Source organism: Anabrus simplex, chromosome 3 (assembly GCF_040414725.1).
Source record: "Anabrus simplex isolate iqAnaSimp1 chromosome 3, ASM4041472v1, whole genome shotgun sequence".
In the NCBI taxonomy this organism is placed as follows: domain Eukaryota; kingdom Metazoa; phylum Arthropoda; class Insecta; order Orthoptera; family Tettigoniidae; genus Anabrus; species Anabrus simplex.
This window is the reverse complement of record NC_090267.1, coordinates 526,034,275-526,049,793: the sequence shown is the minus strand read 5'-3', so window position 1 is coordinate 526,049,793 and position 15,519 is coordinate 526,034,275. Positions and strand designations below refer to the sequence as shown.

Below are 15,519 nucleotides of genomic sequence, written 5' to 3'. Positions count from 1 at the left end.
GCTTTGTCTTCTGTTGTAGGTCTTAATGATCTATAAAAAGCAATAAATGATGATAATTTCCTATCTACTGTCTGTAACAAATATAGACAGTTTGTTGGAAACAAATTCCATATAAGGCATATTAACTTGTAGAACCCAGTACCACTTAATATTCTTAAGAACGGAGATACATCGACATTGGATCATTTCATTATAGAGAACTGGGATAGTATCAGGAACTTTACCTGATCATCAAACATGCCTACTTCGTAGTAACATATCAACAGGGATGCAAATAAGAAAACGCATTTTTGAATTTAAATTTCTGCTAAACTTGAGGTACAATTTTCACAAAAGTTATTACTTTATGGGTCAAAACTGTTTTTGTGCAAATTTTAAAAGGAAAATATATTATAGGTAAGTAGAAAGTCCATTTTATAATATTCTTGAATTCTTAGAAATGCAAAATGTTAGTATTAATTAAGTTTCAATATATAGAAGCTGTCGATGAGTACATCTATCTTGGACACAAGATAAAACTTGGAAAACACAACCAACGTGCAGAAACTCCTCGCAGAATAGGTATGAGTTGGACAGCATTATGAAAACTAAAATTCATCCTCACCAACAAGCATGTTCCAATTAGCCTGAAGACCAAGGTTTATAATACGTGCGTGCTGCCAGTTACTACTTACGGTCTGGAAACAATGACTCTGACGAAGGAAAGTGCTCTCAAGCTTCAGCGAACACAACAAGCCATGGAGCGACAGATGCTAGGGATCAGCCTTAGGGATAAGATCCGTTCAGAGGATATCAAGAGAGGAACTAATTTAACAGACATCCTAGAGAGAGTAGCAAGACTAAAATGGCTATGGGTAGGACACGTAGCTCTACAAGACTACAATGAGTGGACCTCTAGGATTGTGCACTGTAGACCATGGGAATACAAGAGAGGCATTGGAAGACCCCAGAAGAGATGGCTCGACGACATAAAGCTGTTGGCCGGAACACGCTGGTTCCAAGTGGCTCAAGATCGAAGATGATGGAAGCATATGGAAGAGGCCTATATCCAGCAGTGGATTGAAATAGGCTAGAAAAGAATAAGAAGAAGAATATTATGTACTAAATTATTATCAGTTGACGAAGCCTCTTTCATTGTATAATGTCAATGGCAAATAAAGTTTCTTGATTCTTAACAAGTTACCCTGTTAAAATCTTCTTTCTCTCAATAATTTGGAGGTACTCTTGTACTCTCTTTGGTTCTTGAGAAAAGTGTACCTCGTAAATGTATGGTACTGTTGCAAATGTTCACTAATATTGAATCACATATATTCTGTTCAGTACTGGATGATTACAGAAACCAAACATTTGTGGTCTCTGTCCAGTTTTTGATTCAGGAAAAGGATTAACTTTTTATGTCCAGGTATGTGTTACAAGAAGTATTGAAAAGTCAAGTTATTTATAGAAATGAAATGTGATTTTATTGTCAAACCCAACAAGTACACTCTTATCCATCACCTTAACACATGGTTACATGGCAGGAATGGTTTTAAACTTCTGTAAAATGCCATGGGTCAACCACAGACAATACTATAATACGAAAATATTTTGGGTTACACTTCCGTTTGCTTTGTTTTACCCTCTCAGTTGCTCTCCGACCACGAAGAATTTAGCAAGGATTATTGTTAAAAGCAGAAAAGTTTATGTTGCACAAAGGAAGTCATTTATAACTGATACATAGGTCAAGTGTCGGGCCCCTGGACATGAAACCTCGACACGAGGCTGGATCCAGACACGTGACAGAATGGTTCAAGTGATGACAACAGCTGGACAGGATGATTATTAAGAGTAGAATTGAAGAGTGCTCAGCAATGATGTGAATACTCCAAGAACAAAAGAGAGCAACAGAAAGTTCTTCATAGAAGCAGTTTGGTGTTTTTTATCTCTGAAGCACATGCTCCACAAGCTAATTTCTGTTTTTTGCTTTTAAATGATCATCTTGTCCTGCAGAGAATGAACTCGTGATGAACCGGGTAGAAATGGTTACTTATTAAGTACTTGAAACAAAACAAATTGAGAGCTATGAGATTGTGCATCCCATGAATCACAATGAGTACTGTAAATGATATGCTGATATCGATATTTCTGTTACAAGCACATGACACAGACTTGCACATGTGGACACATGATAGCATCATTTCCTGAAAACTAGGAAGGAACTAGAAAAAAATGCTCCTCACCAACAGCACACTCATCTAATTCTGTCTCCAGTTAATGTTAAACTGACAGAGAAGTTCAACACCTGATAGACCTCCTAATACTGAACGCCCTCTATCAGTACCAGATCAGTCACAATAACAATACGTTTGCTGCAGAAGGCAATGCTGGCCATACAGTTGATGGTCCCTCTAGGTCACATGCTACAGCTATTTTCTTTCACTCTAGAACTTGCAGGGATCACTCTAAATGCATATTTAAATTGCTGCCCTCGTCTATCAGTGATGTCCTGTCACGTGAAGGGCACACAATGATGTTATTACGAGTCCACCTTGTGAATACTGGCAAGGAAACTTTCAGCCTCGGCTCTCTCCTCCTGCCGGATGGTCTCGTTCTCTATGGCTGCCAGGGGCAGGGTCTCGGATTCCACTGTAATCAAAGACATTTTAAAGTTCAATAACAATGGGGCGACTACAGTACTTGTTTCATGAACATGGTAGAAACATCACAAATTAGGAACATGTTGTTGGTTGGGTGGCACTTTATTTACATAGGGACTGGAAAAATTAGCATATATTTCCATCAAAATTAGCCCCCATTATCGGAAAATTAATATTTAGTTTTAAAAATCCAAATAACCACTTTCAGCATTCTATTCTAAAACTGAACACTGCTCAAATCTGAAAAAAAATTCACTGTTCAAATGGGCACCCCCTTACTCACAATCAAGGTTTGTTTCCCCTTTTTCAGTGCTAATCGATTTTAAATAGTCGTTCAAAAACAGAATGAAGGAAGAATTCAACACACATCTTGTACCTTGTACATATCATTTCTTGGTGATAATTGATTTTAACAAGTCGTATGTTCATTGTATGAAGTGATTATTGCCCATTTTCTACAGGGTTGGGTATGAAGTGAGATGAATTTTGTAACGCCCCATACAATTTAGCGAAATAAATGACGTTTGTCATTTGGGGCGTGCACATACAAGATAAATATCAAAAGAGCAAAAATACCAGATAACCAAGATAAACACATCAAGGATACAGAATAGAGGAAGCAGGGAAGGGGAGCTGGGACCTACCCAAATAACGGAGAGAGGATGGGATCCAGGAAGTTGCGTAGCAAACACGCCAAGAAAATGACAACAAGGTTTTCAAAATTTAAAGTAAAATATAATAAATAAATCTTTCAACACTACAATTCAAAGGCTTTAAATAAAATGTAAATAACTTGAAACGAATAGATAAACAATCAATTAGGATAACATTAAAGAGTAAAAAGAAAATTTAGTAAATAAATGAATTAGAGAAAATAGGGAAAAATAATTCATTGTCAAATAAAGGTACCATACCTTTCCCCAAAATATATACACATATAGGGGCCATACACTGATGCATCAGTAGAACTATATAATTACCATGGTAAGCACATTTTTGGAGACTATTAAAATTAAATGAAACATTAACTTTTACGCTAGAAAAGGAAGAAAAAGTTTTGCAAATCGAGGACTCCGACAGCACCCAGTCGAAGTAAATGGGCCACCACAAATCCAGACATGAAGGACACACCTCCGTACATGACCAATAAATCAGCCCATAATTACTGACATAATGTCGCAACAGCAAACTCGCACCGCGATTTTTAAAAAAATATTTGCCCAAGAACAAAATAATTTACAATCTCAACACCATGGATAACCAGCCCAATAATTACGCCACAGAAACATCTCTAAAATAGCACGAGTAGATCACTTCACATAACCCAAAACACAAAAGCAAACCAACAGTATCAGAAGAAAATTGATTCATAGTAGTATTCACGGGGAAGAACACACGATACAGTCATCGCGGCAGAGACAATACACATTCTCTCGCCAATAATAAAATTACGTAACTGTCAAGCACGAAAAGATAAAGACAACAATTCCCAAACCAAAGATAAGATAAGGCACCATATCCTTCACTCCAGGGCTGTCCAACCCTCGACTTACAGACGTTACTTGTATTGTTGAAAGTGAGATAACATTAATGCGATATTACACCAACAATATAGTATTATCATTTTAAAAGCCCCCAAAGTGGAAAGGAAATAGCCTGACCAAACTCAAATAAAATATTCCCTAAGAAATGAAAGTATTAACCATCTTATAAAAATATTACTACTACTACTACTACTACTACTAATAATAATAATAATAATGATAATAATAATAATAATAATAATAATAATAATAATAATAATAATAATAATGTTAATAGAATTTTAAAGAAAATTATAGAGACAAGAGTAAGTGCAGCGTTAGGTCAAATTACGGGCACACGATAGCCAAAACACGTGACAAGAGCACACAATTGCCCAAGGAGAGAAACCGAAACATGAATATGAGCACACAATACATCACGAAAGAAGAGACAAATATACCAAATTACAAGGAAAAACGGCACACGCATAAGGGCATAGCATAGAAAATAACAGCAAATACACCAGAAAAATAAGCCCGGGGCGAAGAGAATGACCGAAATAAACAAACCGACACGGAACAATTTCAAATATTATCTCAGCACAATAATGGCCATACGTTACCTGTCACACGCACACTTATAGCAGAACACGGCATCACCAAACTTAGATGTCCACTACATAAATATACCACACCAAACTGAATATAATACATACACCGTAAGGTAATTTCATTAGAAATAATACATTAAACCCTTTTACAAGTAGGCCTTATAACTCCCCTCGTAATTTGACCTTAACACTATCACTTCACCAGAATTAAATAGAATTACCTGCTTAACTACATCTTTATACAGAATGAACACACGTATTATACAAAAACAAAAAGATAATTAAACTCCCATCACTAGATGTGGTGATTATTTCCTGGTTATCACCCAATACGAGTTCGGGAACTCATAGTTTTGGTAACGGTCACGGCAGCCATCCTCTCCAACGACTTGTCTGCAAGACTTCCTGCGCAGAATGCAACGCTTCCAAGTTCCCCGCTTAGAGCGACACAGAATAGAACTGATACGCGCCCTGGTGGGCAACTGTCACTATACACACTTTAGTACCCAACGTGATCTCATAGATGGCGTAGAAGTCCATGCAGCTGCCTACAATGCAATTATACTTAGTAGGGCGAGCGTCCAAGGTGCTAAGGCAGATATAATCAGAGTCCACGCAATACAAAGTTTTTATTAAATTAATACTTCAAGTATAGTAGAGTTCCAGCCTCATATGCTCGTGGTAAAATAATAGTTCTGCACAGTCACTAGGCCGGGAACACGAGGTCCATGGCAGAAAGCAATAATTCACCCAAAATATGAGTGCGGGTCAAGGTCACAATTTAAATAAAGGTTGCATAGACAGTGAGCGAAGGCCAGTATGCTAACTACTTAGTCATGGAGCCGGACACAGTGCTCAATATCCTGTGCTGACATTGTTCTAGCTTTGGTTAGCCAGAAGATGGTTTTCTCTCCTTCCTTCTCATCCAGGTCATTATAGTGACTGCTTTCTTAGCCTCATGTTTGGCTATGACAAATTCTCTGGAGTCTACTTTCAATGCACCTTTTCTAGGACTTTAACTCTCCATAACCATGTTTGCTTATTGATATGGTGGGAACCCACGGTTGTTGTGGCAGTTGCAATGTGCTCCACATTCAGGTTGACCTTTTCATCTTTTAGCTTTCACCAGTTGCGGGCATTTATTCCTCCACTTCTACAATATTTAGAGCCATGAGTAGCTTATGTCGAGGGGTTACACAGTCAGGTGGCAGAGATCACAGTGTCGAACAAGGACAAAGTGATGAGTGATATCCTGTGCTGGCCGTCTCCTTACTTTGAGTCCAGTGTACAAGGAAAATCCTAAGAATACAAAAATTGGAACCAAGAAAGATAAAATTAAATAAAAGAGCTTGGGATTTGCAGATGACAGCGTTACTAGCTATTAACATTCGACGAGCTAGAAATCAAATAACAGGTCTTCAGAATATAGCACAAAAGATAGGACTCCTGATAACATTCGAAAAGACTGAGATAGTGGTCACAGATCCACTAGTAATGAACCACATAACAGTAAATAACAGGAAAGTAAAAAATAGTGAAATAACTCATAGAAATGATAACATATAACTTTGACAGGAAAGCTGCATGGCAAGAAAGTATGAATAAAATGATGAGAGCTCAAAAATCAACATGGGCTACACAGATTAAAACAAGTCTGAACATGGGCTACACAGAGTAAAACAAATCTATAGACAAAACAAAGTCAACATGGGCTACACAGAGTAAAAAAAGTCTATCGACAAAACGAAGTTAACATGGGCTACACAGAGTAAAACAAGTCTATCGACAAAACAAAGTTAACATGGGCTACACAGAGTAGAACATGTCTATCGGCAAAACAAAATCAACATGGGCTACACAGAGTAAAACAAGCCTATCGATCAAAACAAAATCAACATGGGCTACAGAGAGTAAAACAAGTCTGTCGACAAAACAAAATCAACATGGGCTACACAGAGTAAAACAAGTCTGTCGACAAAACAAAATCAACATGGGCTACACAGAGTAAAACAAGTCTATCGATCAAAACAAAATCAACATGGGCTACACAGAGTGAAACAAGTCTGTCGACAAAACAAAATCAACATGGGCTACACAGAGTAAAACAAGTCTGTCGACAAAACAAAATCAACATGGGCTACACAGAATAAAACAAGTCTATCGATCAAAACAAAATTAACATGGGCTACACGGAGTAGAACAAGTCTATCGATGAAAACAAAATTAACATGGGCTACACGGAGTAGAACAAGTCTATCGATGAAAACAAAATTAACATGGGCTACACGGAGTAGAACAAGTCTATCGATGAAAACAAAATTAACATGGGCTACACGGAGTAGAACATGTCTATCGATCACAACAAAGAGGCAAAACTGGTTTTATCACAGAAATGGAATCAACAAAATCATAAAAGTAGAGAGAACATGCATAAATTAAAAATATGGAAAAGATTGACAATGGTGGTTAGTGGAACCCGTCACAGATATTGCATGCTCTCAGTATGAGGACTCCAGAAACCTGATTACCAAGAAAAATTATAGAGGAACTCTGAAGCAACAAGTAGGATAAGTTCATGGATTGGCCATTCCTTCAACAAGTGTAACACGCTGTACTCCGTTATCGACCCACTTCTAGAGCAAGATAAAAAGGATAGCCTAAGACGCCTTCGTTTTGCTCCTGATGAACAACCTAATGTACAGACTCTTGAGAAGAAACTGATAAATCTGCAGTTTGAAACACAGAAAAACTACAACACAGTGGAAAAGAGGGTCACATTTTTGAGAATGGACATAATGAAACACCTCCATTAGGATGAAGAAAGTCCTTTCAACTTCCCTAAGGACTAATGCCATTAAAATGACCTGTAATGGGATAGCAGTCCGAAGCATTCCCGCTAGAATCCAAGAAATACGTTGCCGTCACTGCAATGTCACTGTGTAGCCCCTTTCCACCCGAAAGGAGAACTATTGACAAATAACATGCACCAGTATTGCATAACTTCTCAAAAAATCTGGTGGATTTGAAGTCTTTGAAGAAGTGCGCTGTATCACTAACGAAGGATCCAGATGTTATCGTGAATGACAGGAAGAGAAACATCAGATTTTGATTCTGAAAAGAAGAGACACTATGAACCCTTCATATATCTGCCAGTTGCCCTTCACAGTGAGTGAAGATCTGTCACAAAATTTTCATTTAATTTCTTCCTTCGTTTTGGTATTCCTGTTTCATTTCTGAAAGATATTTCTTTAGATGGTTCACATTGCCAATGGTAAATGACCATTTATATGGAATATGCAAAGAAAATGGAGTTTTCCTGGCTGGGAATAGCTGTATAACAGGGGAATTACAAAATTAAACTATATTAAGCTCATTTTATCGTATAGTGGAATGGCAGCTGAAGGATGAAATGATCGTCACCCAGGTGGGAGATTCCCTATCAAATAGTTTACCTCATGTTACCGAGCTTTTCTTAAATATTCTCAATGAACTTGGAAATTTTTTCGAACATTTCCCTCGATAATTTATTCCAATCCCTTACCCCTCATCCTGTCTGTCTGTTAGGTCATCAGCCAGGAGGCTAGTTGGATCCTCAAATAGCACCACAAAAGGTTATGCGGTTAAAAGGAAACCCAAAAACCAATGGCAGCACCAAAGTGAGGCGTACTAGGCAAGATGAGGAGTGAGGTAGTTTGCCATTGCTTTCCTCACTGGGTCAGAAAGTACTATTGCACCGCGACTGACCCTATGAGCAGCACATTTTATAACACTCCGATGCACTAGTCATGCTCTGAATGTCATTATTCAGCACTACCCATATCCCAGCAACTTACATATTGTCACAGCCATGGATGTTGACTGGGACTTCGGTGGAAGCTACACTTTACTCTGGCCTGTGCCAAGAGATGGATGCAAAAGTACTGTATCCATCAAGAAATGACAGTAGGCAGTACCCCTGAACCTATAAATGAATATTTGCCCCAATATGTCCTCTTGAATTCCAAGTTTATCTTTCTTACTTTTATAAGATCTTTTTTGCTAGGGGCTTTACGTCGCGCCGACACAGATAGGTCTTATGGCGACGATGGGATAGGAAAGGCCTAGGAGTTGGAAGGAAGCGGCCGTGGCCTTAATTAAGGTACAGCCCCAGCATTTGCCTGGTGTGAAAATGGGAAACCACGGAAAACCATTTTCAGGGCTGCCGATAGTGGGATTCGAACCTACTATCTCCCGGATGCAAGCTCACAGCCGCGCGCCTCTACGCGCACGGCCAACTCGCCCGGTTTTATAAGATCTACTCGAGCTTATTCTTCTACTTATGTCACTCTATTGCACCCATCATTTGAGCCTGATTGCGGAATTTAATTAATTTTTATTTGATATTGGATGGAAGTATTCATGTATGCTATTAAAATTATAAAATTATGGAATACTTAGGAGGCCACTGTATTTGAACAAAGAATCAATAGAAGCCCACGCTTCCTTTCTTTTCTGGAAGAAAACGCTATCGCTGTAAGGTAAACAACCAATATCCGGTCTGTTCCGTCAGATCTGGAACTAGGCAGTAGAAGCGGAAAATTCCATTGGAAGAATGAGACAGAAAACTACGAATCTTTCTACCAGAATCCCCTTGATTTGGAATGGACTCGTCCATATAAATGAATAGCGAATATATGTGGTCCAATCAGGTTGCACCATTTAAATAATTTTAAAACCAGCGGGACAGAATATTTAATTCATAGTGACTGGACGTAGCGTCTTACGACGATGTCCAACAACTAACCAAGAAGAAGAAGAATATTTATTTCATCTGCAATCAAGGCTATTAATTAATGTGGATTTTATGACAGCAAGATATTAATATTGACCAAGTAATTTTTGGACGAAGTCAATGTATTATTGGTAATAGAAGATAATAACTGCGCGCTGACATTTCGGGTAGCAACACAGGTGTGCAGTCCCCGTCAACATGAAGTCGGTTCGATAATGCGTAAGAAGAAGTAATCCAACTAACGCGACCAGTATTGTACAAAAAGTTACGAACAATTTTGAGATCACGCTGTACCAGTATAATGACATGCAGTTTGTGGAATTAAGTGAGTAATGCATTTTATCTCTGAAGCATTTTATTAGGAGACGAACTCCGACGGGGATTTTTGTGTGTCAAAAAGTATATATCCCTCAGCCGAGAAGTGACTTTACCACCACACAACCCCGATTCTCAACATTCAGTCATCTTCAGAAGGGTCGTGACTATTAGACGTGTGTCGGGCAGCGCTCCGTATTTGTGAATATCCACAAAGAAAAAGTTTATTTATCTAGGTATTCGTACGAAGCTAAGTTTTAGACACACCAAGTGTCTATGAAAGTGATTTTTAAGAAAACCAGGGAACTTAATAATGATAAACATACTCTCTCAGTCAATTTTACATATTACCGACACGAGATCTTGAGTTACGTAGTAACGGAAACACAGTTGTAATACGGGCTTATTATGCTCACTAGTGCCGGAAATCAGACATTCTAGTATACAAGGAGACCACTTCAGGCTTGGGAACACTTTCCTTGTTCTATTGTACTAAATCAGCTGGCGAGCAGATACTTCTTGAAACCTACACTTTCACCGACTAGCTCTCTTTCAAGGCCGAGCGCAACCCTCATATTTAACTGTTTTTTTGTCAAGATCGAGAGGAAGGCTGGCTGCGTGTGAATGTAGCAAAAGGGACGTCCAAGACGACAAGCGATAGTAACAATCTTTCGCGATTGAGCACGAAATAGGATGTGCACATATTAAATGATTAGTGTTCTAGTATTTTATATCATCGATACAGTGATAATATCGTGTGAAAGTGTATCTGTGTTAGTTATAAGTAGTTATTAAGCAATATGGATACGTCAAGAAAAATGAAGAAACTAAATTGTTGTAGAATGGATTACTAACTTCCTATGGCCGCATCCTCTGACGGGTGACGATGGGTTGCTGAATGTGAGTATTGTTCTCATATTACTATGTAGAATCTAAAACATCTCCTTAATAGAATATAGATAGGTGCGCGAGGCGTAGATTTAGACACGAGGGCACAGCCAAATTATGTAGGGTATTTTTGTCGTATTAATGTGTTTAGATTATTATTATTAATATCAAAATGTTGCTATTTCAGGTTATTTGTAACAATTTTTGCGAGTGTATGAAGCACAATTTCAGCCTAGTGTGGTGTCGTAGGCATGTCTATTTTGAGATATTTAAAGGATCGTCGTCGGATAATTTTAATTATTATTATTATTATTAATCAATTAATAATATTATTTTTGTGTGTGGACCAGTATGTCGAATTATGATTGTGGTAACGTAACTAAAGGCTATAATCGGAATTTATGAGATTCACTATCATAATTTCAGTAAAGATGATGGTGGTCGTTACTTTTTTTTTTTTTTTTTTTTTTTTTTTTGTGAAATCTTAGTAAGTGATTGAGTGATTAATATTACTATAAAAACTTATATTCTCTAGTAAGAATTATTTGTCATAGAAATGAAATGCGATGTTGAGTGACGATAGCACTCTGCGACTTGGTAAGGTCCATATGTAACAGTACAGTATGATACGCAATATTATTCGCAGAGATAAATTGAGAGATTTCTGTATTAGCAAGTTGACTGGAAATAAAGAGAAATCAGCGATGCAGCTGATATGCAGTGAATGGAGCCGAGGGAAGTAGATATGACGCCAGTCGAAATATTAAATATTTGAAAGGACCTACGTGCTAATTGTGACACAACATCGGTTATTGGTATGTAAAGTTTTGTTGAATATTTAGATTGCCACTGAAATATTGTGTTGGCATATTGAACATCCAATTGATTTATTAAGAATGTCATATTTTCCTTACCTTCAGGAACGTTTTTTGTGTGACACTACGTATTATCATTATTAGTATTAAAAATATTTATTTTCATTTTTGGCATTTTTTTGTGCTACGGTCCTTAATGTTGACACGAACCTTATTTCAGGAATTGATATGATGACTTTCATTCTTGGTCAGGTTGAGTAAACCACGAGATTAATTGGTTTACGGTCGTGGTTAACGGTTGTTTCAGTGAAATACTGTCATTTGGACACTAAAATTAACCTAAAATTAGATGAAAAAAAATTTGTTAACCTGATATAATAATTTTCTTGGAGAATTCTTGTGAATATTGACTTCTAGCGTACATTTGTATATAATCAGTGATAGTTTGCGGTTCTTAATTTTTTGTTGACGTGTTAGGCTATTACATTTGGCTGTGTCGCGTGTTGTAAATATTTATTTTAGGATCTTTTTTATTTAAGTGGGAGAGTATATTCTTCTTTGGTGTAATATAGAATAAGTTAGGGTAAGACTCGCGCACAATATAAGAAAATGTTTTAGATTCTCAAGCAACAACAACAAACCCATCAATTTAACATGTTACCGTACTGAACCTCATGGCCTGAATTAACATTTATGTAAGTTATTAAAAAAAGTGTATGTTATGGAACACAAATTATAGTGAAAAGTTCAGTAACTATTTGGTAATGAAGTAATTCTTCTTCTTCTTCTTCTTCTTATTATTATTATTATTATTACTATTATTATTATTATTTTGGAAAAATATGCCTTAGGCAGTTGATGTATTTTTCTTTACGCAGTGTGCAGTTTATTTCTTGTGAGTTGAAACAGGTCATGGTAATTATCATTTAAAACATAGATTCATCAAATTATGCAAATGAGAGTAAAATTGTAATCACCAGAGGTGTGATATATTGGAATGTGAATGTTCTGAATTATAAATTACCGGTACATATACCCAGTGGTAACGAATTATGGTGGACACCAGTGGCTAAATTTTACTATGATGATGATGATGATGATTATTATTATTATTATTATTATTATTATTATTATTATTATTATTATTATTATTATTATTATTATTATTATTATATTATATGCTATCACTATGATTCACATATTATTTTGGAAGGCCTAATGAGGCATGGTATCAATCATTCAAAGCAGTTAATTATGCATTTTAAAATTAATTGTAATTTAATTAATTAACATATAATCTTGTGCAAGAAGTGTGCAACACCCAACATCATTACAATATTTATACGGATGGATCCCAGATTAGCAAAGAAAAAGATGGCTGGCTTGTAGGATGTGCTTTTGTAGTGCTACAGAATAACAGTGAGGTGCATGCTGAAAAATTTAGACTATCTCCCTCATGTTCAGTCTTTCAAGCCGAATTGTGCACTATACAACAGGCAGTTATGTGGATTAAAAAACACAGTTGTGCTGCGCAAATATTGAGTGACTCTCAGGCAGCTTTGAGAGCAATCCAAGAAAAATATAACTTTCATCCGGTAGCTGTTAATATAAGATCACACATATTAGGCTACAGTAACCATATCTGTATGAAATGGGCCCGAGGTCATGATGGAGTAGAAGGAAATGAGAGAGCTGATGAACTTGCCAAAGCAGCTACCGTACTACTTCTGATGCCTTGTTGATGTAGAAAAGTCCCCCATGTCTCATGTACAAAAGGAACTGAGCGAGTATACACAATATATGTGGAACAACCAATGGATCACCAACACTAATGGCCGGCTAACAAGGAAGTTGTTCTTTCCAAATATTCAAGACAGACTACAAAGTAGGTTTTTGCAACATGAACATATTATAACTCAGTTTTTGACAGGACATGGAAAGTTTGGATCATACTTCGAGAGGTTTGGAATCAGTATTCAGAAGCCCTACAGTTGTACCTGTGAAATGCAACAAACTGTTCCTCATCTTTTATTTGAGTGTCCGATTTTTAACAGGAGTAGATATGAATTATTAATGCATTTAAACATGTGTAATATAGAATACCAAGCACCTCTCACTATGATATTTCAGAGAAGATGCTGTTATAAAGTGTTTGTTAAATTTCTCCATCTCATTTATAAGTCATCCCTATTTTAATTCAATTGTCATGTATTAACTTAGTCTCACTATCTATAGCCCTAATATACTACTTGTAAAATAGGGTTTGTAATGGGAAATTCAATAATGATAATAATAACAACATATTTACTTATTATGTAATTTCTGAAATATTTTATAATCGATTTTTATTGAGTTTGGTGGATGATTATTAGTACTTCTGATGATTGATATTGGTTAGCCACTGTAACTTCATTTAGATAAAATTTATTATTATTATTATTATTATTATTATTATTATTATTATTATTATATATAATTCGCTGGGGCCATCAAGGACCACGTTAAGTCTTGTTGCATTTGACACTGAACTTGGCCTTCTTTAGAGCCCAAATTTCCCTCATTCTTTGTGAGTGGGCCTGCTTACGCCCCTCTTCCCTTCAGTTGCTCGTCTCGGTTTAGCCCGTTCGTCAATATTTTCTTGCGGAAGAGATCTCTGTTAAAGGCATCTTCAGCCGAGATATGTAGCATTTGCAGGTCTTCTTTGGTATTTCTAAACCAGGGAATTGTGGTTTTGGGGTTTGAATCAAAAAAGTGAAAGATTTCTTTAGTTAACTTTCTTCTGTCCGTTCTTTTCAGATGACCATAAAATCGCGCCTGTCTTTTTCTGATTGTGTTGGTAATTTTCTCTATTTTGCTGTAGACTTCCTTGTTGGATCTCTTTTGATGGATTCCATTTCTGTACTTTGATCCCAAGATTCCTCTCACAATTTTGCGTTCTCTTTTCTCCAGTTCTTCAAGGAGTCCTTTGTTGGCATTTAGAGACAAGGTTTCGGCTGCATATAGAACTACTGGCTTCAGAACTGTTTCATAGTGACGTATCTTGGTGTTTTGGGAAAGGCATTTTTTGTTGTAGATTGTGCGGGATGTTTGGTAGGCTATTTCCAGTTTGCGTACTCGCTCCCAAGTGCTTCTTTGTCCAGTCCATTTTTCATGATGATCTCACCCAGGTATTTGAATTTGTCTACTCGGGTGATGTCCCCATATTTGGTATGGAGTTTGGGTGGAGCCTCTTTGATGTTAGTCATTACTTCTGTTTTCTCAAACGATATCTGCAAACCAGTTTGTTCGGCAATTTCCTTTAAAATTTCAACTTGAGCTCTAGCGGTTTCTATGTCGGTTGAGAGAACAGCAATATCATCGGCAAATGCTAAGCAGTCTGTTGCGATCCCCTTGGATTTGGTTCCTATTCTCAATGGACTGTAGTAGGTTTCCTGTAATCTCACCCGCCAGGTTCTGATGATCTTTTCAAGAACACAGTTGAAGAGTATCGGGGATAGTAGCCCATCACCTTGTCGGACTCCTGTTTTGATGTCAAAGGAATGCGAGAGACATCCATGGAACTTCACCTTGGATTTTGTATCGGTCAGGGTGGCTCTAATTAATGCCAGCAGTTTCAAATCAACTCCAAATTCATTTAAGATGTTTAGCAGGACTTCCCGGTCAATGGAGTCGTACGCTTTCTTAAAGTCCACAAAGACAGACACATACTGCTTGCACCTTAGTGTACAATATCTGATGATCGTTTTCAGATTTTGGATCTGTTCAGCTGTTGAGCGACCTTTTCTGAACCCTCCTTGGTATTCACCTATTTGATGCTCGACTTGTGCTTCCAAATGCTCCAGGATGGCAAGTGATAGAATTTTGTAAGTCACGGGTAGCAAAGATATTCCTCTGTAGTTGTTGATGTTCTTCATGCTGCCTTTTTTGTGTAATGGATGGATCAAAGCTATTTTCCAATCT

At 37.1% G+C, this 15,519-nt stretch overlaps 1 protein-coding gene across 6 annotated transcripts in view; it reads right to left on the bottom strand.

Moving 5' to 3' along the window:
* Positions 1-1,434: 1,434 nt before the first annotated feature.
* kar (monocarboxylate transporter 10-like protein kar) overlaps positions 1,435-15,519 on the bottom strand; it is a 556,067-nt gene continuing 541,982 nt past the window's right edge. For all 6 annotated transcript variants that reach the window (XM_067143677.2, XM_068226773.1, XM_067143674.2 and 3 more), the window contains one exon: positions 1,435-2,625. In XM_067143677.2, coding sequence (XP_066999778.2) covers positions 2,516-2,625 — 110 coding nt within the window. In that variant the 3' untranslated portion in view covers positions 1,435-2,515. The remainder of the gene's footprint in view (positions 2,626-15,519) is intronic.